Source organism: Corythoichthys intestinalis, chromosome 15, assembly GCF_030265065.1.
Source record: "Corythoichthys intestinalis isolate RoL2023-P3 chromosome 15, ASM3026506v1, whole genome shotgun sequence".
NCBI lineage: Eukaryota > Metazoa > Chordata > Actinopteri > Syngnathiformes > Syngnathidae > Corythoichthys > Corythoichthys intestinalis.
Genome location: NC_080409.1, coordinates 12,418,438 through 12,445,636, shown reverse-complemented (window position 1 = coordinate 12,445,636; position 27,199 = coordinate 12,418,438). Strand labels below are relative to the sequence as shown.

Here is a 27,199-nt window from a genome sequence, read left to right as displayed (position 1 = left end):
TTAGTGTTGCAGAAAATTAAACTTGATTTCAATTAACTTAAATTGAATCCATTGTTTACGTTGTCTTAATGAGATTTGCTTACATTACAAGCTTTTCACATTAGCAGATGAAGTCATACAACCCCTAGCAAAAAGTATGGAATCACCAGTCTCGGACGAGCACGCACTCAGACATTTCATCATGTAGAACAAACTCTGATAAAAAGCTTGAAAAAATAATGAATTGGTTCAAAAGTGCAACTATTAAGCATTCAGAAACATTAAAAGAAATGAATAAAAAACATTGTGGTGGTCAGTAAATGTTACTTTTATAGAGCAAGTGCAGGGAAATATACATGGAATCCCTCCATTCTCCACGTAGCATATTTGAAATGACTATGCTTGAGTATTTTCTTAAGACATCTTTAATATGTTCTGTCTGTATGCATCTAGACCAGGGGTTCCCAACCTATTCCACTAAGGCACACTGTGGGTGCAGGATTTCATTCTTACCAAACAAGATGACAACACTTTTTCCCCAATCTGGTGTTTTACAAGTGCAATCAGTTGATTGCAGTCAGGTGTGGCTTGTTTTAGCAGAAGCCTCATTGGTTCAACTGTCTCTGCTGGATCGGCTGGAACAAAAACCAGGACCCACAGTGTGCCTTGAGGACTGGGTTGAAAACCCCTGATCTAGACAAAACAAGCTTAAAGCGCATGGTAGTACTTTGAGTTTCAAATTCGCCTCTTGTAGCACGTTTCGCCGGTGGAGCACATTTTGGCAGAACAGTTTTTTTTCCTACTCTTGTCACGTCTCATCCAGACTTTCCTTTTCATTTTGCTTTTGCTGCTTGTTTTGTGAAATATCGACAGTGCTGTCATTTTCAATAATGTTCCTCTCGGGTTCAAATTAAGAGGGTTGAACAGATGACATGTTTATGTCGCTAGTCATTCTCTGGAAGCCCACCAGCGTAACCATGTGACGTCACCACCCTGCGACGTCAACAGCAATGGCGACCTCGTAGTTTAACGAAACATCAAGAATTATTTTAACTCATAATAACGTTTATCTTTTAAGAACTACGTAGAACTAAGTCTTTCTGTCGGCGGAGCCCTTTAAGTTTGTCTTGATTCATTTTATTTTTCTAATGCCGTTTTCCTTTTTTTGTGCAGAATGGCGGTGGATATCTATGACTCTCAGTACCTGCTCATCCTGATCCCATTACTAGTGGTTGCCCTCCTCTTCGTCTTCTTCATGCTTTTTACAAAGGAAACATCCTATGACGAGGTGCTGGCCCGGCAGAAACGTGACCTCAAGCTGCCGCCGTTGAAGCCGGATGCTCGCAAGAAGAACGAAAAGAAGAAGAGTAAGAAGAAGGAGAACGCGAGCGCAGTTGCTGGAGGAGGCGGTGGAGGGGAGTCTGAAGAGGACCAGGGAGACGTGGAAGTGGTTGACGGTGCCCACAGTTCCACCCCAAAGTTGGTTGAGGAACCAGTGCAGGTGACTACTGCACCTCCTGCCCCAACTGCACCGTCCTCAACGGTGCCAGTTCCAGCAACATCTTCGGAGGCTTCTACTAGTTTGAGGGAGCGAAAGAAAAAGGAGAAAAAAGCTGCAAAGGCAGCAGCCACGCCAACATCTCCACCTGGGGAGCCGGAGGTCAACGGTTCCAAGCCTGCGGGACACAAAGGAGAGCTACCTGTTGTTTCCAGCAAACAGCCCAGACCACCGTCCCCGCAGCTGGAGATCCGGGTTCGAGTTACCCAGGCGGCCACTATGGGTCAGACGCCCCCACAGGCTTCCAAGAAGAAGGAGAAGAAGAAGCAAAAGTTAGAGGCCGGTATGTTGCCACGAAATCTTTTTCAAACACACGGAGGTTCTTTGATGGTATCTTTGCATGTTACGCAAAAGCTACCACCTACAATATTCTTTTTTTTCTTAATGGAGTTTCTCCCTGGTCAAAACCATTGGGCCCAACAACACCGTTCATACACAGATACGACTGGAATTCTCATGCAACGCGGGCTTTATAGCTTGACACCCCAAATTTCATGACGCTATGGCTCACAAAAGTTCTATTCAGTTTACGGATGTCCTGATTGCATATTTTTGCATCCGAGTCAAGAGTCAGAGTTACCTGATTTTGTGAATCTGCCGATACAGAGTCCTGATCAGATACCGAAAAAAAAAAAAGTTTTTATTTATTTATTTATTAATTTTTTAAAACTAAAGTCCCAAACATGTTACAGCACTGTCGTGTTTACAGTACTTCCTTTCCGCTTTTTCCGGGAGTGTTGCGGAGTCTAAAGCATATATTTTTTTGTTTCTTTTAGCATTGTATTTCTGGATGGTTACTTTTTAGCCCTTTATCCTCTGGGAAAATGGCACAATCGGGCAGATTTCCGAGCACGTGTTCGAATCGGGGACATCCCCAGTTCCGTTTTTGCCAAAAACATAACCATTCATTTGTAATGGCCAAATTCCCTATTGATTTCCAACGGCCCTATTCGCCCTTCATTTCAAAAGCACAAAAACTTCCATTCAATCCTACTGATTTCCAACCCAAGTGACCCGATATCAACTCGAAGTGAAATCGAAGCTGTTTAAACCACATACGGGAGGTAGTTTCATATCGGATATGGACAAGATTTTTCTCAGTCTCAACATGTCAGATGGGTTTTGACTGTCCGCGACGTCAGTCTACGCTGGATTTGTCACGGCAACATGTCGGATGATTCAATAATGTGACCCAGTCCGAACAGGCCCAGATCCGATTTGGACACAGTCTAAAAATAGTATGAACAGTCAGCCCTAAAAATCAGATATGAGGAGGGATCCGATTGGAATTGGATATGCCTGCGGTCTGAACGCAGCTAAAATGTCATCAAGAACTTATGTCTCTTTTGCAGTGAATGACCAGCATCAGCCTGAGCTCATTAAAGTAGAGCAGCCACCAGTAAAGAAGGAACCACCTCAGATTGCTGAAAAGAAGGAAGCTCCTCAGATTGCTGAAACCAAAGTTCTCACCAATGCAGCTCCCAGTGGGAAGCGGGGCGGCAAGAAACAGAAGAATGAACCTGGTATTGCTAATACGCGTCCTCTGTAAAATTCTGTCCTTGTTAGGCGCTCAAACTTCTAAATTCTGTCATGAATTCCCCGCCCAACACCCTCCAGCCAATCCAGTTGAGGAGTCCCACGTTCTGACTGACTCAGCAGGTTCTACCAACCACCAGACGGCCCTCAATAACGATGTACCTTCTAAAGGAAAGAAAGCTAAGAATGAGACAGACAAAGGTCAGTGCAAGAAAAGCTACTCACGCGAATCTGTGCGCTGCCTATAACGTGTGGTTTTATGTGATGCATTTCCAGAGAACAAGGGAGTGAAGCTCAAGGAACTCCTTGCAGGTCTATCATCCATCAGCCTGTCCGAAGCCGAGGCTGCCAGCTTGATTGCCGTCCTCCGAGAAAAGAACCCAAACGCCGTGAACGCCTGGCACAAAGTGAGAAAATAAACAAGTGCTGGATGTTAAAGTATGAAAACGCAAGGGAAAACTTAACAAATTGTTCTTGTTCATGCTGTCCTCTACTAGTCTGTGGCTAAATCTGATCCGGCTGCTCAGGAACAAGGACGTCTCCTAACCACTCTTCAAGAGGAGGCTTCTATCGCCAAAGAAAAAGTCAAACAACTGAGCCAGGTAACATCCTCCTCAAATCGCATAACAAGGATATTTCTTATCCCTGAACAAGACCTCTGAAACATATTATTGAAAAGAAACTTAGTTAAGCTTAGCGTAGTTGCAGTTTGCCTGCTTGGCTGCAGAGCATTGTTGTTTTTGGCAGCCCTTAAGACGAAATTTTTATTAGTCAGTCATGGGCCGGTCCCCATTTACCGCGGAAAACGAGGGATCACTGTACTTCGAAACCGGTAACCGGGACCTGTCTAGTGCTGCCTTTTTTTGATTTGACTTTTTAAATATTTGCATTCTTGCCACTGTGCTTCAGGAGCTCCAGGTTTCAAAGCAGAAAACGGGACGGGTGGAAGCCATGTTGCGAGAGCAGTGTTCAACAATGGAGAAAGAACTAGCAGGAATGCAGGCCAAAGCACAAGGAAGTTACCAGGAGTTACAGATCAAGGTAGTGTCACACATTTAAGTGACTCTTTATAATTTCCAATTCATCCTCTTACCACTGTAGTCTTACGATACATAACCCAGAAGTTTCCACCCTTATGATTTACTGAGATAGTAGGACACGAGTTATTTAAAGTAACAAACCGTTTTAATTTCCTATAAGCCTGTCGCAATATGCAATAAGTCAACTTATCGCACGGTATGTAAAAAAATTAGGGCGGTACCATATTTTTCGGACTACAAGTCGCACCTGAGTATAAGTCGCACCAGCCATAAAATGCCCAACGAAGAGAAAAAAACATACAAGTCGCACAGGAGTATAAGTCGCATTTCTGGGGGATAAAATCCAACACATAGAACAGATATGTCATCTTGAAAGGCAATTTAATATAAAAATACAATAGAGAACAACATGTTGAATAAATGTAGAGTGTACAGTGCATGAACAACGAAATGCGAATATACTGTCCGACGCTACGGCTCGGTCCTGGCTATACAGCAAACTCCCAAATGACGATGCTGGACGTCCGTATAATTTGCTGAATCAATTTGGTTCTCGATACCAAACAGGTTCGCATCAACATAAATAAATGATAATTAGGTTGTTTTACAGCAATGACATAAAAGGTTAGCATGCGTTCGCTAGCATTAGCACATCGTTCAAGCACCCACACAACTGGCTCTGTCCGATCATGGGTGGAAAACACACAACAACAACAGAGAAGATACACACAGGCGTTGGCTCTGTAGAGATATTTTGAAAGCATAAACGTAGGTTCGCATATGTTTCTCTCTCGCTAACTCACCCACTCACTCAGAGCTACGTAGCTGTCAGTCTTCTTCTGGCGTGTGAGCGCTCTTCACGTAAACAAGTGCGAGTGCGCCCCCACGTGGGCGTGAAAGCGCCACAAACTAAAACCATGCATTTCAATATTAAAAAAAAAAAAAGTCAATTAAAAAAAAAAGTCAATAATACAATTGAACACACATTGCCAAAGGCAGGACGCGAACGTGGCTATAGCTATTAAGTTATTCAGATACCTATAGCATAAAGAACATTCTAACAAGTTTACCAAACCATCAGTGTCACTCCAAAACACCAAGTAACATGTGCAATGATATCATAATGTGTTAATAATTTCTCACATAAGTCGCTCCTGAGTATAAGTCGCACCCCCAGCCAAAATATGAAGAAAAAAAAAACGCGACTTATAGTCCAAAAAATACGGTAATTTTCCCGGATGCGATGTATCGCCGCGTGCTTGCATACATTTGTGCTTGTGTGTGTGTTCAGTGTGCTGCATGCACTCGACACACGTGTATGGCGATTGCATATGAGACTGTAGTAGTTCCTTTCACAGGTGTTTACAGGACATCAAAGCAACGTAGAATTAAATTTCAGACATACAAAATTAGGGAACACATGAGGCCTGACGATATAACGTTTGAACATCGTCATGCGCAATACTCTCATCGCAAGGACGTGCGAATTTTTTTTCAACGCTCGTTTTCCTGCTTCGTGCACGTACAGCGCCAAAAATTCACTCACGCTGCCGAAAACGGCCTCTCACTTACACAATGAATGAATTCTCTTTGATCGTAGCGCTATTATTGCCAGATAAAAGGTACAAACCTGTCAATCATCATTAACTTTAAGTGCTAAACGCAGTTGGTGACAAACAAAATGGTTTGGTCGCACTGCTTAGCAGGAGGGAGGTGTAAGAGGCTGAGTGGACTCTGTCAATGAAGCATTTAATACAGACAAGCATTTTTCTAAGTTACAGTATTCTTGTTTAAACGAGAATGGCAGCAGAGGTCCATTTGGCCTTTCCCAATACAAATGCCCATGCTCCAGAATTCTCTGGGACTTCTAGTGTTAAAAAAAAATTGACATTATGAAGGCGGCACGGTGGAACAGTATTTAGCACTTTGGCCTTCCTGTGTGAAGTTTGCATGTTTTCTCGGGGTTCCTGCTGATTGAACTCTCCAAATTGTCTGTAGGTGTGAGTGTGTGCCTGAATGGTTGTGTGTCTATATGTGCCCTGTGACTGGCTGGCAATCAGTTCAGGGCACCATCCACCTGCAGTTAGCTGTGATACGCTGCAGCACCACTGCGACCCTCATGAGGAAGATGAATGAAGGGATGTATTATATAAAAGTTATGGAGAGTGATTAAAAGTGTGATGTTAAAGGTGATGCGATGAAAAATTTGTGCGCCTACATTTTGCGCATTTTACATTTTGTACTTTTCTTTACTTTATTTGTGTCATTCTCTGCAGTTCCAGCAGGTTAGAGAGCAGCTCGAGAGTCAGATCAATCGACTGCAACAGGAGAATGGCATCCTGCGAGATGCTGTCAGCTCAACCACAACCCAAATGGAGACCAAGTGAGCTTCAGCTGTTCAATAATAACCTCACCAAGATTTGACCTACTCTTTCTATATGGTTTGTACACACACGCTTGTTTGCGTTGCTCGGCAGGAATACCGCCGAAATGAACAAACTGCGTTCCGATTACGCGGCGCTAATGATAGAATTAGCGGACAACAATGCCAAGCTGCAGCAGGAGGAGCACCAAAGGAAGTCCCTGGAGGTCAGCTACAAGCAAAACGTGTCTCAGCTGGAGGTACGATTAACCAGATTCACTTCTTTACCCTTGCCCATTTTTGGAGAAGCGCAAAGTTCCTCAGGTTGGGTGTGGCAGTATTTACAAGAAAATGGGAGGTGGTTGTTGTGGAAGTACATGGGTGGAGTGTGAGAACCGGGCCGTGTTTAGGGAAATTTATGTTGCCTTTGGACACTTGGCTTCACTCACACCGACTTCCTGTTTGAGTCAGATTAGCCTTGTGTTTTATTAATTGCACTCAAAGCTTGTGTTACTTTTGCCATGGCTAGATCTTGGTTCATACAACGTCAGAGACATCAGAGCAGTGTTATTTTTGGCTGCGCTTTTCATTTTTGCCTTGGCCTTTTGGAAGAAAATACTTATTAGTCTTAATCTAGTAGGTTTACGAATACTCAAATGTTTTTGTCTGGATAAATTCAAAATTTTTAATCAGCGTTTTTGTCAAGGATGACTATAACGAAAAATTTTCGTCAACGAACACTTTTTCATGGTAATGACCATCATGAACCAAAAATTTATTTTGGGAGACTAAAACATAACGAGACGAATTCCAGTTTTCGTCTAACGAGACGAAAAGAAGACTGAAATGAGCATTTCCGTCTTATCTTCACAATGTGGAACATTTCATGTGTAGTTCTCCTGTATGTAGCAGTGTCTGGTTGTGTCACTCGTCACGTGCTGCACTCCCTCCCCCCGACTCACCAGTGTGTCGTCTCCATGAAGGCTTGCACGCATGATCAGGTTTGTTTAATATGCAATTTTGCTTTAGCCTTGAAAAGTCTTTTTTGAGTGATCATCACACACTAAATGTAACTCATAGCGTTTGCTTTAGCATTAGGCTAATGCCAAGCTAAGCGTCCTCGAATCTTGGACAACTTATTTTCACAGTTTGTGGCGTCCAGGTGGCTATAAATAATTGAAAATAATGTACTGCTTTCCTGCTGAGTGTTTACAATCACCAAGTTGGCGTTGTCCTTATGGACGCTACCGTATGTGCTCGTCAATGTTCATTTGAAATGGTTGGAAACTTTTATTTATTTTGTGAGTATTTTTTTTTTTTTTGTGGTAATTTTACAGACAAAAACATTTTTAATAAACGTCGACTAATACTAGACAAAATTAGTCTTGAGTTTTCGTCAACAAAAACTAGAGGAAGACACATTTTGAGATGACTAAAATATGACTAAGACTAATTACCGTATTGGCCCGAATATAAGACGGTGTTTTTTGCATTGAAATAAGACTGAAAAAGAGGGGGTTGTCTTATAGTTGCGGTCTAGACGTAATACCCATTCACGGCGCTAGATGGTACCAGATATCATTGAAGCGATGTTCTGTCATGACAGATCTCTGCTACTCTCAAGTTTAACCAGTTTGCATATATTATTGCAATGCTTTTCCTTATTCAGATTTGTTTCAATACTACAGTTACAGTTAGACTTCACTTTGATGGTTAATGTATTTATTGCAATTTTGTTGTTTTATCACAAATGATTGGTTTATTTGCATTTCAAAAACCAGAAGCCATTCATTTATGAATGTGATTGCACTTTAGTTTACATATTTAAATGTTCAGATATTAAGATTTGAATGAGGCAAAATAACATGCTTTTTATCTCAAATATATTGATATAATAATTTGTTTCGGATGTACTGTAAATATTTTCTGTATAAAAATTAATTTGGTGTTCAAGAAGTCTTATTTCAAACTTGAGTCTTGAAAAAGAGGGAGTCGTCTTATAATAAGGGCCGTCTTATATCCGGGCCAATAAGGTAGTATTATCATCCAAAAGACTAAGACGAAAATTAAAAGGACTGCCAAAAACAACTGGATTTATCCTAAAGAATAGTTTTCAAACAATTTCGAATAATTATGAAAACCAGATTCATTACCACAACTAAATCAGGAGCAGGTCTGTCTAAACTTCTGTCTAAACTACTTCCATTATTAGAAACGAAAAGATATAAACTGCTACCATGTTGTGTCCAAACCACCTTATATTTACCTATGGTAATATATACCCAGCAGGAAAAAAGTAATTATTTTCAATTATGCTGACCTGGATGCCACTGACTGTAAATTTTACCTCTGTAAATTTGCCCCCCCCCCCCCCCCCCACCCCCATCAGACACACATTTATTTATATATATATATATATATATATATATATATATATATATATATATATATATATATATATATATATATAAATTATGAGTGATGTCAATCATTTGTGCTAATTTTGTCCTTGTTTTGCTGTAAAAATGTTTTTGTGCAGCACCATTTTTGCAGTTGTTTTTGCTTTTAATTTGTAGTGAACAGCCCCCATTTACTGCAAATTGGACCCGGAGTGGTGCCATTCATTTGTGCTACGTTTGTGCTAGTTGTTGGGACACCCCTCTGTTATTGACAGGGTTGTTATGCTCCGTCAGCCATGGAGTTAGGATACGGAAGAGCTGTGAGTGACATCAACTCTTGAAATTACTGTAATACCCCAATATCTATAAAATGATAGAAGCACAAACAAACATTTTTACTGCACAAAGTAGCACAAACGAATGTCACCACTTCGGGTCCATTTTGCAGTAAATAGGGGGGCTGCGTGACGTCATCACTACTAATTATAAGCATAATATCTACAAAACCGTCACAGCACGAACAAATTTACAGTCCAAACGATTGACACCTTTTTTTTTTTTTTGGTGGCTGGTTGACCTCAGACTGACCTACAAAAGAATTGTAAATATCTCCAAAACAATAGCAGCACAAACGAAACCATTTACACAACAAACGTAGCACAAACGTATGACATAATTTTAATATAGGTTTGCTTCTGATGGGGCCCAAAGTCCCAAAGGTGTAGATTTTATTAGGACGCTCATACTGAATGCTAGTGCTAACATGAATTTTAATACAAATGTGCGTCTAATGGGGAGCCAACTTTAAAGAAGTGTAGATTTTAATTGGACACTCATGCTGAATGCTAATGCTAACATGAATGCCATGCTAAAGGTACGATTTACACTGAGTGTGCGATGATCAATCAGCAAAGACCTATAAAGTCTAAAGCATCATTGCAAGATAAGAAAACATATCTTACCATGTGTTTCAAAACAAGCAAGCCTGGAGTGAAGCCGAGCTTGATGGACACTGGTGAGTGGGTGGGAGTAGCACGTCACATGCGTGGACACAACCAAATAAGTACAATAAGCAAAACGTAACGTATTGTGAAGAAATGACTGAAACTGTCGCATTAGTCTCATTTTCGTCTCGTCATGTTGCAGTCACCCAAGATGCGTTTTTAACTCGTCATAGTCACGAAAAATACTTTCGTCAACTAAATGTTTGTCTCAGACAGTATAAAGGTTATTGGGACATTAAGATGAAGCATGATGAATGAATATCATCTTTTATAATGTATTTCATTTGTTTTCAAATTATATCCCTTTTTATATCCCAAGGCCCAATTACAAGATGCTAAGCGACGTTGGGAGGAACTGCAAAACTTTCTCCATAGCGTCAATGCTGAGCGAGAAAAAATTCAGGCTTCCAAGCAAGGTGATAAGTCAACTCTTAAAATGGTTGAGGTGCATTACATAAGTAATATTGTTTGTTTCTGTGTGGGTGGTTGTGTGCAGAACTCCACAGTCAGCTGCTTACGGTGGAGAGTGAGATGAAGAATAAGAATAAAGAGCTCCAGACCCTCCACAGCAGCCTGACGGAAGCCATGGTCTCCAAGGAGAGATTGGAGCAAAAAGTGATTGAGCTACTGGAGGTGTCCCAGCACAGTATCCCTGACGATTCCATGCAGGCTCGTGCTCAGGTGAGCTTTCAAGCTTTGAGCAATGGGAATCGGCCAAGTGAAAGTACTTTTCAATGGGTTTTGTTGAATTGAAAATTGTGCAAATAGGGATCTGTGTGAGATGACATATTGGTTTGGTTTTATTTTAGTGTTAGTAACCAGAGGTGGATACTAATGTTTTACATTAACACCGTTGAGTAAGTTTTTGAGAAAAATGTACTTTTAAGGGTAGTTTTACCACACAATACTTTTTTGTTGCGTAGATTTGTGAAGATGAAACGCTACTCCGCTACTTTGGGCTACACAAGAGTCCAGTGTTGTTTATTGCAGCCCTTTTAATATTTCAGTCTTTTGGACAATAATACATCTTAGTCATATTTTTGTCATATAAAAATGTGTGTCTTCATCTGCTTTTTATTGAAGAGAAAACAAGACTAATTTCGCCTAGTTTTAGTTGTTTACAAAAAATGTTTTCGTCTGTAAGATAAAAATTAATTCTGTAAGAAAAATATAAAAATACAGGTTCGAATGAACTAATGAACATTGACAGACGAGCACATATAGTAGTGTCTACAAGGACATCAACAACTTGGTGATAATACACACTCCGCAGAAAAACCGTACATTATTTTCAATTAATTATACCCACCTGGACGCCATGAGCTGTATGTACTAAAAGTTGTCCGAGTGGTTCAGTGGACGCTCGCTGTTAGCTTTAGCCTAATGCTAACGCGAATCGCTTAGCACAGACCTTTAAAAGCCAAAGTAACATTGCATATTCTCTCCGGCCAAGATAAGGAAAACAAATCTTACCTTGTGTGCATTTGTGCAAGCCAGGAGAGTAGCAGCACATCACATGAATGACACAGTCAAAGTCACACAACCACACACTGTTACGATTCAGGCTAACAACACAAAATGTAACACATTAGGAGCATGTGACAGAAACTATTGCACATTTTCGTCTCGTTCTCGTCTCGTCTCGTCTGACAAAAACTGACATTAGTCTCGGTATGTTTTGTCTCCCAAAACACGTTTTTAGCTTGTTATCGTCTCGTCATGAAAAAAATTGTTCATAAAATATTTTTATCGTCATCGTTGACTTAAACAACACTGGTAGCAGGCTCTGGGTTCTCTCAAAGCGGGTGAAAATGGTGAAAAGTACTGCTGCAAATTACCCGGGAAATCCTCTTGTTGAAATTCCCCCCTTGAGACTCGAGATAGAACAAGGCAAGAGGCTAGGCGAGGCTAAGATGTGAACAGCCAATCAGTTCACAAGCTAAATCCACTCTTTTGATTGGTAGTCGATCAGCATATGGCAGGCTGTGATGATACGCTGCTAATTAGCTCATAGGATTAGGTCACTCAAACAGGCGGTTTTGTCTGTTGATCATGAATGATCTGAATCCGCTAAACGTGAACCGCAGAGTTGCGAGGATCACTGTAATATGTGAGTTTATAACATTAAAATGAAACTGGACTAACATGTCGTGCACTCAGAGTTCCACTAAAGTTGCATTCTCCTATATTGTTCCATGTTGATTTCCCCTGGGCAAAGTATAACCGCTTTTTGCATTTTCATATGAATGTTTTTAACAGGAACTCATGAATGAAAACAAAGGACTTCAGGCCCAAAAGGAAACTCTCCAAGCACAAAATGAGACCTTGCATGCGCAGATTTCAACACAGGTACAGGGCAATGAGACCTCTATGAAAATATCCCCCCACCCACCCGATGCAAATGTATATAAAATGATGTCAATCATGGTTTGTGCTGTAAAAACTTTAATTTGTGCTGCTACTGTTTTGTTGCCTGGCTCTGCCAAACTATTCTCCCTGTATTTTTCAAACACTGAGAGAAATAGTCTGGGAACCATCCCATTAACGGCCTTTTCGAGCAGGTACAAAATCAATCGACAAATCAGATTCGTTTATTTGCGTGACGTGTTCCAATCCGCGGTAAATTCTGTTTTAAGTTACCAAAAACACATCGACAGGAGTCATTGACAATAGTCTGTCTCGCGCTAGCCATGTTGAATAAACTCCGCTCTCTTCGTATGTTTACGTCCGCGCGCAAGTCCCTCGTGCTTCCGTCGTCAGTTAATAACGTCACGTCTGCCCATTGCTGATTGGTCCACTCCGCTGTCTGTTTGCTGTGGCTTGCTCCGCCCTGGAAATTGTATCCGTAGGAATGGTGGCCAGACTCAATAGCTGGAACAGCGTTGAGTCTGGTGTACCAGGCAAACTGTTTTGGAGTTATCACAAATAATGTTTTTTATTTTACAACGACCGATGATTTGGAGTAGATAGGGTGCTGGTTGAACTCTGGATGACCTAAAAAAAATTTTTTTTTAAATACAGTTGTACCTCGATATTTGACCGCTTCGACACATGATCTTTTCGACATCCGACGTAAAATTTGACTCGCCATTTGTTTCTACATCTGACAACATGCTCCAAGTACGACGATTTTTGACAGCGCCACAGTTTCTTTGTTTGTTCCCGGAAGACTGACGCACAGCTGATTTCCTTGTGAGAGAAATCAACACTGGATCCAAAAAGTTTAGTGCAGGTGGAGAAAAAAAAGAAAAGTTTACGCTTACCATTGAAAGGAAGATGTAAATGATAGCAAAATGTAAGCATGGTGTGTGCATCCATAAATTGGGTGGACAATGGGGACGTGAAATGTCGATCTCGGCTGGCAGTCCTCCTCTGTTCGCCAGTCTTTATAAGTTAAGGTGACAATTCTTATTGTGGTAACATCGCCAAAGAAATCGCTAGCTTCGTCAAGTTTCTAATCATTTATTCTATCAACCTATACAACAGAAGCGGACGCCAGCATCAAAACAGAAAATAAACTCTTGCTCACCATCACATAACACCATTTACCATCAGCCCCGCGGTGCGTTCAGGTACAGCAAAAAAAGTCCACCACATTAGAACCCCATTCGTTACATTATTACAGGTATTATTATTATTAGTATTATTATTATTATTATTTTTATTCATAATTTTATTTGATTTGCTCTTTGTAATTGCTATTTGCAATAGTAAGAGCAGTAGTAATTGAGGATTTAGCGTAGGTTTTTGGGCTGTGGAACGAATGAATGGAATTATAATCTTATTGGAAAATCCTGCTCGTCATACGACCATTTCAACTTATAAACAAGGTCTTGGAACGAATTTACTTGGTATGTAGAGGTACCACTGTATTGTAATCACTGCAAAACCGTGGCAGCATGAACAAATGGCACCTTTGCCGTTTTGTCCCCTCATAGATGGGAGCTCCATGACGTCATCACTACAAATTAAAAGCAGAATATCTACAAAACCGTTGCAGCACAAACGATGAACATCATTGTCATATAAATTTGCTTGTGATGGGGGGCCAACTTCACAGAGGTCTTTTAAAGAGTCGACTTTAGCTTTTCATTAGATAGCCACTCTTATAGCCGACATAGTAATTAGGCTAATGAGATTTTTGTCTTGTCCTAATTTAGGCCAACCATGTCTCCCACATTGAAGAGCTACAGAAGCTGTGAGAGCTTTTCGCTGTCTTTCTCAGTTGTCGTGGTTTAATTCAGTGTTTGTACTCAATAAAGGCTCATGTTGACCTAACTCTTAATTTTATCCAGACTGGCCGACAAGGAGTTGCAGAGAAAGAGCCTGGAGGATTCTTTGAATGCGGAACGGAGCAGCGGCGCCAGTAGAGAAACTAACATGCAGGTCTAACACCACCAGCTGAAATACACGACATTTGTCTGACAAACAATATCCAAATAGGATATTGTATGGTCCTGTCAAGAATGAATACATTGTTTTAAAAAAAGGTTAGAAGACTCAAATATATTAGGTTTTTGCACAACGCTACATCACAATGAGAACGTTATGCTAGCTATCGCGGGAACCTAACAGTAAGATAACAATTCAAGAATGATTTCTGGATTCAAAGGAAGCTGATGGTAAGATAACATCATTCAAGAATGATGGCTGGATTTTTGAATGATGCTATCTTATCGTTAGCTTCCCGCAATAGCTAGCATAATGTTCTCGTTATGTTGCGTGGTGCAAAATTATATAATTTTTTAAATTCGTTTGACATTATCCCCATACTAAGCTTTTTAAAACTATATTGATTTTTGGTGGGAGCATTCTATTTGGGATAGAAAGTATCAGGAAATAGCTTCACATCCCCAGTTTGTCATTAGTCAACCAATGTCTTACTGTTTTAATGTTATTCCGCAGGCTTTGCACAACGACAACGTCTCGCTGAAGGCAGAAATTCAGAATCTGCGGGCACAGATTTCTGATCAGGTGTGTACTTAAATTGTCTTTGGGAATGTTCCTGTGTTTGACACGCCCTGTCTTTTCTTTTGATGTTCAACCCATGCAGACTGCTTCCCAGCTGGCTTTGGACCAGATTCAAAGGAGGTGTGTACAATCATTAGCTCCCCTGCGGGACAACAATCTTTCGAAATACAAGTTGTGGCATGCTTGAATAGCCTATTGCAGGGGTGTCAAATGTCAGTGTAGCTCATTCATACCGTACATACAAATTGAAAAGCTTTTATTTTGAAAATTGTTTACTCCAAGGTTTCAGTTATTTTACTTTTCCAGAGTATAACCCCCCCCACCCACCCCAAACACACACTAAGCTATACTGCTCTAACACTTATGCCAATGAAACATTTAAGATTTTATGATGGCAGGAATGACAGAACAAAGCAAGCACATACAGAAAAAAAGCTGTGGCCATTAAACGGTCATTATATAGGCTACACTGTTGGATCATACTTTATTCTGTATACTTTACCATCATAAAAGCTAAAGGAGAAATCACAAACACACAAATACAAAATAACACTACATACTGATTGCTAGATGCAGTCTGTGCTCAATCCACTCATTAAGTTTAACCCCTTCGACAAGGTTTGAGTCGCTATCACAGGTGGTGATGGTGACTTCGTCCTTCTCGAATCCAAAATGTTTCCAGACATCCAACGTTGAGTTCTTTCTTGGCACCAACACCACACTATGAGTGCCGACTAATGCTATGCTTGAAATGTCTGTGGCCTGGCTACCTTTAGACGTTTCGCTATTACCTGATTCCATCATGTTCACTTGTCGCGTTAGCATACCGGGCTTCTGTTTGTTTGATTTCCTGATATCCACATGACTTGACACGTAAGCACACTGGCTGCTTTTTAAAAGAGGAATGAGCATAGCCAAACAACACAGTCAAAGCGGGCTGAAAAGACTTAATTTTCCCGTTTCATTAAAGAACAGAATCTACTGACATGGTCAAAATTACGTCAGTCATCGTGAACCATTTCGGTAACGGTAAATTTTCGGTAAACTGCCCGGCTCGAGAGAGTGCACTTGGCTCTTTTTTTGTGTCATTCGTTCATTACCCCCCCTCACAGTCAAAATGGATTGGACGTCTAGCGCCGTCAATGGCAGCCAGTGAGTTAACAAGGAAGTGACCCAAAACCAACAGGAAGTGGCACCAAATTAGCAAAGTAACCTGAAAATGCCCCAAAATCAACAGGAAATTGTCCAAAGTAACCTGTAACTATCTTAAAATGACATGGAAGTGATGCAAAACTCGTTGCATGCCATTGACAACAAGAGATGTTCATTTTACTTATACTGGAAGGACTCTTTTCCAGCACAATTGACGGCACTAGACGTCAGTGGCAGCCAATGAGTTAACAAATAAGTGAAAATGCCCTAAAATTAACAGGTGGTGACACAAATTCAACAGGAAGTAACCTAGAATTGCCCTAAAATCAACAGGAAGCAGCCTGGGAATGCCTGAAAACTAAAAACTCATCGCCTTCCACTGACAACGACAGACGTCCAATTCACCTATACTGGAAGGACCGGTGCTCAAGGGCCCATACATTTTGACTGGGAGCGGCGAATAAACGAATGTTCATTCAAAATGGATTGGACCTCGAGCATCGTCAATCGCAGCCAATGAGTTAACTTATTTGGCTAATAATACACATGAAATCTAATTGCCATAAATGTGGCCCGCAAACCAAAATGAGTTTGACACCCTTGTCCTAATGGATATTTTTCCAGTTATACCTAAAATATATATATATATTTTTAAAAAGACATGAAATGATACGATTTTCAACAAATCTTGTTTCCAGTGTCCTGGAAAAGGAGGAGAATATGAAAACGGTAGAGAACCTACTGGAGAAGGGTTTAATCGAAGTGGCGAACAAGGAGGAGGAGCTAAAGGTACCACTAATATTTTCCCCTCACAATGTAACATCTGAACGATAAAAATCATTGATAATTTTCTGTTTCTTACCCAAATTCAGACAGTGAGAGAGGAATATGGGGCACTAAAGCAAGAATTGGTGGACCTTCAGAAAAAGTTGGCACATCAGGTTAGTCAAAACTTTTAGGGAAAAAAAAAAACAATATTCCAGTCATAGTTTTTTAATACAGTGGTACCTCTACATACGGAGTAAATTCGTTGCAGGGCCTTGTTTGTAAGTCGAAATGGTCGTATGTCGAGCAGGATTTTCCCTTAAGAATACATTATAATTCCATTAATTTCCACAGCCCGAACACCTACACTAAATCCTTAATAAATACTGCTGGTAGTATTACAAATAGCAAAACAATTAAAAAATAAAAATCTGAATAATACTATAATAATATTTCCTGTAATAATGTAACGAATCGGGTTCTAATGTGGTGGACATTTTTTGCATACTGTACCTGCGTGGCTGACGTGACAGATACGGAGTGCGGTAGAGATTTTACTTTGTCTTTTAATGTTTTGTTGCTGGCGTCGACTACAGCGGACAGTAGGCGTGTTATGTGGTACAAGTTGATGGAATAAATGATTGGAAACCTGACGAAGTTGGTGATTTCTTTGGCAATGTTACCACAATAATTGTCAACTTATAAAGACTGGTGAATGGAGGTTGGAGGAGGACCGTCGAGATCGTAGACATTCTATGGCTATGTTGAGCCAGCTCACTGATGCGCACACCACGCTCATATGTTTCAATCATTTCAATCTTCATTTTAATGGTAAGCATCACCTTTTCCTTTTTCACCACCTGAACTAACCTTGGAAGTCCTTCGGCAAAACAAACTGCGGCGCTGTTATAAATTGGCGTATTTCGAACATGTCGTCGGATGTAGAAACAAATGGCTAGTCAAGATTTACGGAGGATGTTGAAAACATTGTGTGTCGAAGCGATGGTATGTTGAGGTACCACTTAACATGCATATAACAAGTGCCACAAAGTACTGTATATACCGGCGTATAGGTGTCTCCGGTAGATAGGTCACACCCTTAGTTTGTGGTTAAAACAATATTTTAGGTTGACCCTCGTATAGGTTGCGCCACATTATGGGAGATTTTGGGACCGGTTTTCAAAACCAATATGACTAAAACAAAACTTAGTACGGTACATATGATTATTTATTGACTTTATTTTTATTTAGTAACAACATGCATTCCCGGTAACAACTGGCTACACAACACAAACAATGCTTATGTGGTAAATATATTAAGTTTCTAGTTTTCGATTCTTAATTGTTTTAACTGGTTTGCATCTAACTCTTCGTCGTCGTCATCGATGGAAGCCCTCAAATTTTTTTTTTTGCGTGCACCTAGAGCACCCTCTTGAGGATGCTTGGCAACATTGTTGGTTGTGAAAGCCAAGATGGCTACGCGTCGTAGTACACAGTCGCAGCATCGGCGGTGATGTCGGTATTTTATTTCTTTCTTGCGCAGATTTTATTCGTAAGTACTGTGTATAAAGTACAAAGCATATTGTTCCTTGTTTTATTTTTGTATGAGACATTTGACGATTATTTTGAGCCTAACTTGTCTGAATAGTTAGCGTGCGTATCTAATGATAAGTGGTATGATTTTCCAATGTTATGATTGTCTAAATTGGGCAATGGTCAGCATATCAGGTGTATGGGTCGCACCCATATTTTTTGGTTTTTATTTGCATTGATCAGGTAATGCTCACCTCCTTTAATTGCAGATATCGTCAGAATCACTTGTGCAAGAACTGCAAAGCAAGTAAGACTTTTTTCCCCCCTTTGGTCCAATTTCCCAACAGCAAAAACTAGTTTTGTTGAGTAATGTGAGAAATTACAGGGCATTAGTTCCAACACTGTTGATCCATAATGGTTTACCGTAGAAACAAATGTGAATGAAGGGTTAATTGTGCTTTATAGGATCCAAGAGACTGATTTGAAGCTCAAGTCAATGGAGAACACTCTACAAGTAACACAAGACAGCTATTCAACCAAAGCAAAGAGTTTTGAGGTGTGATTTTTTTTTTTTTATCTTAAAGTGGTTAGCACATCCACTTCACAGTTCTGAGACTGGGTTAAATACAGGCTCCGGCCTCCCTGTGTGGAGGATGCAATGTCTCCCTGGGTCCTCCAGCATCCTCCCACATCCAAAAAACATACACGGTCGGCTAATTGATCACTCCAAATTGCCCATAGGTGTGAGTGTATGCGTGAATGGTTTTTTGTCTCCATGTGCCCTGTGACTGGCCTGCAACGAGTTTAGGATGTACCATACCTCCTGCCCGTTGTTTGCTCGGATAGGCAACAGCACTCTTCTAAGGATAAGCGGTTCAGAAGATGAGTGGCCTGTCATAAGTATCTTGGTTTCTCATAAGTACCTTGGATGTTTTCTCCTTTTATTGCCTTCATAAATAAATCATGGTTAATACAATGTAGCATTTTTAACAAACAAATCTATTGGCGATACAAAAAAAAAATTTAAAAACCGATTACCGAGTAATGTCAATGAATTAATATGTAAATGAAGATTGTTAGCATAATTGCTCAACTGCTCAATCTCTGTCAGGTTGCCGCGTTGCGCTGGTATCGGGCATGTCCAAGTCCTGCCACAAATTATCAATAGGATTGAGGTCTGGGCTTTGACTCCGCCAATCCGGAACATTTTTTTGCTTCTTTTTAACAATTCATGTGTAGCTTTTGCAGTGTGCTTTGGGTCATTGTCTCGCACCATTCCTGTGTAGCTTTTGCAGTGTGCTTTGGGTCATTGTCTTGCTGGAAAAGAAATTTTCTCCCAAGCTGTACTTCTCTTGCAGAGATTGTCCACCATAATTTCGGTGTATTTTGCAGCATTTACTCTGCAGTCTATCTTTACAAGCCAGGTCCGGCTATGGAGAAACATCCCCACAGCACCATGCTTCATCATAGGGATGGTGTGTTTTTGGTGATGTGCAGTGTTTGGTTTTTGCCAAACATAACGTCTGATGGCCAAAATGCTCTATTTTGGTTTCATGAGACCAAAAGAATCTTCTTCCACTTGACTGTGGAGTCTTCCACATGTTTTTAGCAAACTCTTTGTCGAGATGTAATATGAATTCTCCTCAGCAGTGACTTTCAACAGTGACATTATATGTAACATCCGAGACCTCCGTAAAGTTGGCCCATCAGATAAAAATGTCAATCGTTTGTGCTACATTTGTGCTGTAAAAAGATTTGTTTGCGCTACTCTCGTTTTTGAGATATTTACAATACTTTTATTTGTCAATCAGCCTCCCATTTTGATTAAAAATTGTTTCAATCGTTTCTGCTTTGTATTTGCTGTAAAAAAAATTGGTTGTGCTGCTGTCACTTTATAGATGAGATATTAGTTGAGGGCAGACGTGTCCAAAGTCCGGCCTGGGGGCCAAATCGGCCCTTGGTCAAATTTCATCCGGCCCCCAGCCTCTGTCATAAAATCAATAACATCTGGCCCGCACACAGACTTAATAAATTGGTCAGCAGTGCTGCTACCAGCATATGAAGTAGCTTACACACTAAATGCTGCTCCTCATTTACCCACTAAAAGGCATCAGCACTGCAAGCAACATTACACTGTGTGACCCTTTACTCCCAATTTTCTAAAATGGCGACAATCAACAAAAAAAAAGAAAATTGACTGCGACGGCCGACGCGTCAAGGATAGGTGGAAATTGGACTATTTCTTCATTAAAATACACAACAACTGTGTCTGCCTCCTTTGCAAAGAGACAGTAGCTGTTTTTAAAGAGTTCAATGTGAGGCGATATTACCAAACAAGACACGCTGACATGGACGATAAGATTACCGGAAGACACGTAGCGAGAAATTGAAGCTAGTTTAATTTTAAAGCAGCAGTATTTCACAAGAGCGCGAGTGTCGAAAGAAAACGCCACAAAGGCTAGTTGCGGGATTGTTTAAATTATTAATTAAAAAAAATAAATAAATAAAGCAAATGTGACACATGGATTGGCTTGTTATAATTTGCTTAAATATATTGTTCTACGTAAAGGACGTCAGCCGAGGTCGGCCCCCCTACATTTTTACCACACCAAATCTGGCCCCCTTTGCAAAAAGTTTGGACACCCCTGGTTTAGGGGGTTTACGTCACTTGCAGCTTTTCCGTATTCAACTCCCGCGGCTGACGGAGTGTACCAACTCAATAACACAGGGGTGTCCCAACAACTCGAGCAAACATAGCACAAACAAATGGCACCCCTTGGGGTCCATTTTGCAGTAAATGAGGGGCTTGAGATATCAACTTTGAATGATGAAGTGACTCTCAGCACCCCGTTTACTGCAAAATGGATCCGAAGGTGTGTGATTCGTTTGTGCTACGTTTGCGCTAGCTGTTGGGACATTCCTCTGTTATTGAGAGTTGGTACGCGCCGTCAGCCGCGACATAGGGGCTACGATTAATGTCATCACTCAAAATTCATATGTCAATATCTATAAATCGATAGCAGCATAAACAAATCAAAGCGTTGCGGTTCCGTTCTGCTTGCCTGGCACGGCCAGACTGTTCTCCCTGTATTTTTCAAACACTGAGAGAAAAGTCTGGGAACGAGCCCATTAACGGCCTCTCGAGCAGGTACAAAATCAGTCGACAAATCAGATTCGTTTATTTGCGTGACGTGTTCTTAACGAGCAACGTCACTCTTGCGCGTCGGAAGTCGTCTCCACAACAACACAGATGGTGAACAGGAGAGCCGAGAATATGTTCCAATCCACGGTAAAATCAGTTTTAAATTACCAAAAACACATCGACACGAGTCACTGACAAGTCTGTCTCACGCTAGCCATGTTGAATAAACTCCGCTCTCCTCGTATGTTTACTTCCGTGCGCAAGTCCCTCGTCCTGCCCTCGTCGTTTTACTAACGTCACGTCTGCCCGTCGCTGATTGGTCCACTCCGCTGTGGCTTGCTCCGCCCTGGAAATTGTATCCGCTGAATGGTGGCCAGACTCAATAGCTGGAACAGCGGTGAGTCTGGTGTACCAGGCAACCGTTCTGCCATAGATTGGGGGGGTACGTGAAGTCATCACTCGAAATTGATTTCTCTAAAAAACAATAGCAGCACAAACGAATGACATCATTTTTACATACATTTGCATCTGATGGGGGGCCAACTTCATGGAGGTACATTCAAGGGGCTGAATACTTAAGATAGGCGCACTGTAAGTTTTATAGAGAGTTACAAAGTCACTCAAGTCCCAGTTGATATATATTCCGGGGTAAAGCACTTTTTTGAAGCCATTTTAATTTCACAGGCTCTCGAACAGCAGTTTACTGCCCTGCAGGTAGAAATGGAGCAGTTGAAAAAGGAGCCATCGGAAGAGCTCACTAGATTGGGTACTGAACTCCAAATTCTACAAACTCAGTAAGCGCACCTTTCCACATAGTCGTAATCACATACATGGAGCACCTCTCAATCAGTCCTGTTTGAACATGATTGCCATCTCATTCACAGGTTAACTGTAAAGGACAATGAGATCCAGCACCTTCAGAGTGAGCTGAGTAATTTTGAGAAGGCACACCAACAGGTTAGTGCAGAAATGTCACTCATTTTGGTTCGCGGGCCACATTTATGGCAATTAGATCTCGTGTATTTTTGGCCAAATAAGTAACTCACTGGCTGCCATTAGCGCTCGACATCCAATCCATTTTGACTGGGAGTGGCGAATGAATGGATGTTCATTCTCCTCGTCTGTCGCGTTGCTAAGGACTAGTGCAGCGCAGCAATAGTGTAGGAACACGGCGCTCCTATAAGCGCGTTCGCAAAGACGTGGTTACACTTTTTCAAGTTGGCACCATCATATAAACCTCTAAATGGAACTTTGCGCGTGTGTGTGTTCGTTCTCTATGGACTCCGAAATGGCTCAATCGATTCTCTTGAAATGTTACACATTTGTACTATTAAGCGTCTTGGGGTGTTCTTAGGTAGGTTTTGGATTGAAGTACCCCCGATAAGTATCGAAAAGAAGAATGGCCCGCTTTTAACCAAATTTGACACACTCAGATGGTGACATCAATAGTGTTTTTCAGAAATTGCATAGATTTCAATGGTGCAGAAAATCGACAAAATCCCAAATCCAATATAATCTGATTGCTCCCAAACCGTATGTCGGATTTTAACGGAAATTTGTTGGGGTCATTGACTGTCACCGTGGAAATTTTAACACACCCAAATAGAGCGACAAATTGACAATTGATAAACAGAAATAGGACTACTTTCAAAAGTGTTGTTTTTGGGATGTAGGTCACGCTAAGCAGTGCTTCTCAAATAAGGTCCCCTCCCTTCCCTCCAAGGGGTGCAGAGTGATGCTGGGGCTGGAGTATGTGACCATGGGAACATCATTTTTGCCGTACTAGAATAAAGTGCAATTCAACATCCACTCGGTTGGTGGCAGTGGTGCTCTCATTTTCAAAGTGTGCGCAGTATTTTTGAACCAAACAAAAGCACACAGCAAAGTGCACTGGAGCTATGAAGAGCTAAGATGAGGAATATGATTAAGCGTATGTAAAGTTTGGCTTTTGGGCTTGACTTTTAATTCAGTGGGAGACTAGGAAAGACCAGTCTGTTTACAGTGTCTAAAATTGTCTAAAAAGACATTAGACCCCGATCACATTGATTGCCGTTTGAATTTTTTTTCCCCCCAGCAAATACATGCTGAATATTGTCAACAATCGCCCCGCTTTGTCAGTGTTGAATCAGTAAACCAGCTGGCTCTGTTGGCAATAAATAAGATGGCATATCAAATTGCTCAGTGCAAAATAAACCCACACCACAGCAAAGGAGCTGATACTGCCTGCAGCAAAAATAAAAACTGTCCAATGATACTGTTGTTTTTGTTTATTTTTGTTTCTTTGGTCAAATTGTTTGGCATATTGTCCTCATGAGTTAATGTTGTTAATCAATTTGAATTCATTATTATTTACTGATCTTTGTAAAATTTTACATTTCAGTATCAAATGGTCAAATAATGTTCCTTTGGATGTGACCTTTTTTTTTTTTTTTTTTTTAATTCAGGCAAATTGATGCGCTTTGTCTTTTCTGGAATAAACAAAACATTGTAAATAAAGTTAAACCTTGTTGTAGGTTAATCTATATTTTCTAATATTAAAAAGGACAATGTTATGTAGAGGTGTACTTATGATAGACAAATGAATCGAATTACAGTGGCAGTAGAGTTGGGGGGGTGCGCGAAATGTTTAAGTCTTCCTGGGGGGGGGGGGTGTAACAGAAAATAAAGAAGCACTGTGCTCAGGTCACGCTGCGGTCAAGCTACGCGTGAAAAGGAGAAGTAGGTCACATTGCAAACCAAGTCGGGGGTGTGGGGGGGGTTAATAAATTGGATTTGAAAAAACTACATTACCCCTGATGGTGTTAAACAGTATTCAGGCCTTGGAATTCTCTTCATTTGGGCCTGCAATCCGACATTGAGACTCATTTTAAAAAACTTTTCAAAATGAAACAACTTGCGGTCCAGTGTAGTAAGCATGGAACCACTAAATTGGTGGGCAAGAATCATGGGGAAGGCCTGATTTCCTGGTTTCTTATGTGTCAATTTAACTAACCTTGGCCCCAACAATCCAGGACAAGTCGCTGGGCATACCACTTGTTGTCAATAGTTGTCGAATGCGTGACATGGGTGCGCTGTTGTTTTTGTCAACAATCACGATAAAAAAAATATTTGTCGATGAGCAATTTTTTTATGACTGTGATATCACGATGGCCAGCTACTAGACTAGAACATTTTGAAGCAAATGGCAGTTTTTGTCTGACAAGACAACAACGAGACGAGAATGCGTCGTATTTTCTGTCATACCTTCACAATATGTGACATTTTCATATTGTCCGTGGAGTACCTCAGCTTGCATCGTAGCAGTGTTGTTTCACTCATTTGAGATGTGCTGCGCCTCTCCCTCCTCACTTGAGTTTAGGACATGTCTAAAGCGAGGCTGCGCTCCATCTGCTTGTTTGGAAACAATGTAAGATTTGTTTTCTTATCTTGGCAAACGAGAATATGTAATGCTGCTTCAGCTTTTAAAGTTCTGTGCTGAGCCATCAGACGCTAAATGTAACTCCTAGCATTAGTGTAGCATTTGCGTTAGAATTGGCTTCAGAATACCGAGCGTCCTTTTAAAACACTGGCCGTCTAATTCAGAGTTGCTTGGCTTTTCTGGTCAATAAGTCTAGAGGAGATCCATTTGGTGAAATGGCATTTAGCTAGTAGCTCACTGCAGCTGTTTTGGTTGGTTAATGAGCTATTACTGGAAAATGCTTATCGCTTGCACTTCTGACTAGTCAAAGAATAGGAAAAACAATCCCAGACTTCCCAGTGTTACACGCTTGGACTTTTTTTTTTTTTTTTAGAAAAGATCCGTTGCTTCCAGGTGGTTTAATTGAAAATTATGACTGTTTTTCCTGCTGAGTGTGTATTGTCATCACCAAATTGGCGTTGTCCATGTAGACGCTACAATATGTGCTCGTCTCCCTGTTCATTTGTAATTATTAGAAACCTTTATTTTTTGGGGGGACTAAAACTTTTGAATTTTAAAGACTCAAAAATTTTGAGTAACGGTCGACTAAAACTGGATGAAATTTGTATGAGATTCCGTCAACTAAAACTAGACGAAAACGAACTCATTTTGAAATGATTAAAATATGACTTAAGACTAATAAATAATTTTGTGCAAAAAACTAAGACAAAAATGAAAAGAGCTGCCAAAAACAACACTGCATTGATGATGAGCAGGTCGTTATCAAAGGTTTAGGGAAAAAAATGAGCCTGACTTCTGTGCTAACTAAAGCCATATCACGCTGTAAATTCTCGTGAGCGTCACAATATGGCAGAAACTGTTGTCGAACTTTCGTCTTACCAGGAAAAAATTGAAATAATTTTCATCTCGTCGTCTAATCAGACAAAAATCGAAATTCGTCTCAATATATTTTAGTCTCCCTTTATACATTTTTAGCTCGTTATTCACAAAAAAGTCAATCGACAAAGTATTTTCGTTATCGTCGCTGACAAAAACAATGGATCACCCAAAACACAAATCTACAATTTTACGACGCCAATATCAAAATAAAAGCATGCAAATTTTTATGTACACGTATGAATGAGCTTCAACGTGTCTGTCAAGTAGAACCTTTTTTTTTTTTTTTTAATCATTTAAAAAAAAAAAAAAAAATATTGGTTTTTTTATTCTGTTCGTGATTAAATGCGATTTTTATGTATACTTTTATTTCCTGTTTCGATTGTCTTGGTTTTTACGTTGTGTTGATTTAATGTGATTTTTATGATCTTCATGTGATGTAAAGCTCTTTGAATTGCCTTGTGTTGAATTTTGCTATATAAACAGGGGTGCACATATTTTTTTTGCCCAGGTTCTCAGAGGAGGACCTGGAGATGTGACTTGGTCCTCATTGAGCTTGAGAGCCGACCCGCCTGATGCGATAAATTTATGACAAGCTTTACTTAGAGCCAATTAACTTTAATTAATTATATTAACAATTAATGCTTGATTAACATCAACTGGCACAAAAAAATTGCCATTACTTTGAAGTGAAATGTAAAGAAATAAAAAGCACCAATTCAAAATAAAGGGCATTATGCGGCTCCCACATTAACTCCAACCCTTTTTAAAAGTGGGATGTCCTCCTCATAAGACCTTATTGAACGTGCATGTTTATCTTTGTAAAATGCGAGCAAAAACACGTTTGTCAGTGCATGTCGCTGTTCATTACCTTTATTCCGCCACTTGTCCATAGGGCGAGCGGGGTCCTGTTTGACATCGATAGTTTGCTTAATTGCCACATACTGTTTTTTTCGTGCTTTTCAAAGGTTGGATGGCTCAAATTCTTTGACCCTACATAAAATGCGCTGCTCTTATCGGCGACATTGGGATTCTCACAGCACATTTTGTACCGCATTTCCGTGCGAGCATCATTTGCTACTAGCCATGGTACCTCCTACTTTTCAGCAAAAGTCCTTTTTTCGGTAGCTCCGGTGACGTCTCTGTCGTCTGTCTGTCTTTTGACGGGGGTGGGGGAACACGGAAGTAATTACTCAGTGTGGCCTGCCTCTTTGACATTTTGAGAAGTTATTTTCTCGTGTCCGCCGTAAATACAGTGGTCAGCCATCGGTACGCAAACGCGTATGGAAGTCGTTGAGGGCCAGCGCGTTTGTCTATGCGGACCACTTATGTGCACCCCTGTATATAAATAAATTTGCCTTGCCTTGCCTATTTGACACCCCTGGTTTAGTGAGTTGAGAAATAATTTCTTTTGGCTGAATATATGAATACTAGGGCTGTCAAACGATTAAAATTTTTAATCGA

The 27,199-nt window shown here is 40.6% G+C and overlaps 1 protein-coding gene across 3 annotated transcripts in view; it reads left to right on the top strand.

Moving 5' to 3' along the window:
• Positions 1-27,199, top strand: part of ktn1 (kinectin 1) — a 57,661-nt gene that overhangs the window by 6,829 nt on the left and 23,633 nt on the right. For all 3 annotated transcript variants that reach the window (XM_057858927.1, XM_057858929.1, XM_057858928.1), the window contains exons 2-22: positions 1,153-1,820; positions 2,890-3,060; positions 3,155-3,274; positions 3,350-3,480; positions 3,571-3,675; positions 3,983-4,114; positions 6,390-6,496; positions 6,591-6,735; positions 10,198-10,294; positions 10,375-10,559; positions 12,138-12,227; positions 14,039-14,076; positions 14,174-14,264; positions 14,784-14,852; positions 14,932-14,969; positions 16,700-16,790; positions 16,874-16,942; positions 18,569-18,606; positions 18,765-18,855; positions 22,126-22,235; positions 22,326-22,398. In XM_057858927.1, the coding sequence (XP_057714910.1) occupies positions 1,154-1,820; positions 2,890-3,060; positions 3,155-3,274; positions 3,350-3,480; positions 3,571-3,675; positions 3,983-4,114; positions 6,390-6,496; positions 6,591-6,735; positions 10,198-10,294; positions 10,375-10,559; positions 12,138-12,227; positions 14,039-14,076; positions 14,174-14,264; positions 14,784-14,852; positions 14,932-14,969; positions 16,700-16,790; positions 16,874-16,942; positions 18,569-18,606; positions 18,765-18,855; positions 22,126-22,235; positions 22,326-22,398 (2,658 nt within the window). In that variant the 5' untranslated portion in view covers position 1,153. The remainder of the gene's footprint in view (positions 1-1,152; positions 1,821-2,889; positions 3,061-3,154; positions 3,275-3,349; positions 3,481-3,570; positions 3,676-3,982; positions 4,115-6,389; positions 6,497-6,590; positions 6,736-10,197; positions 10,295-10,374; positions 10,560-12,137; positions 12,228-14,038; positions 14,077-14,173; positions 14,265-14,783; positions 14,853-14,931; positions 14,970-16,699; positions 16,791-16,873; positions 16,943-18,568; positions 18,607-18,764; positions 18,856-22,125; positions 22,236-22,325; positions 22,399-27,199) is intronic.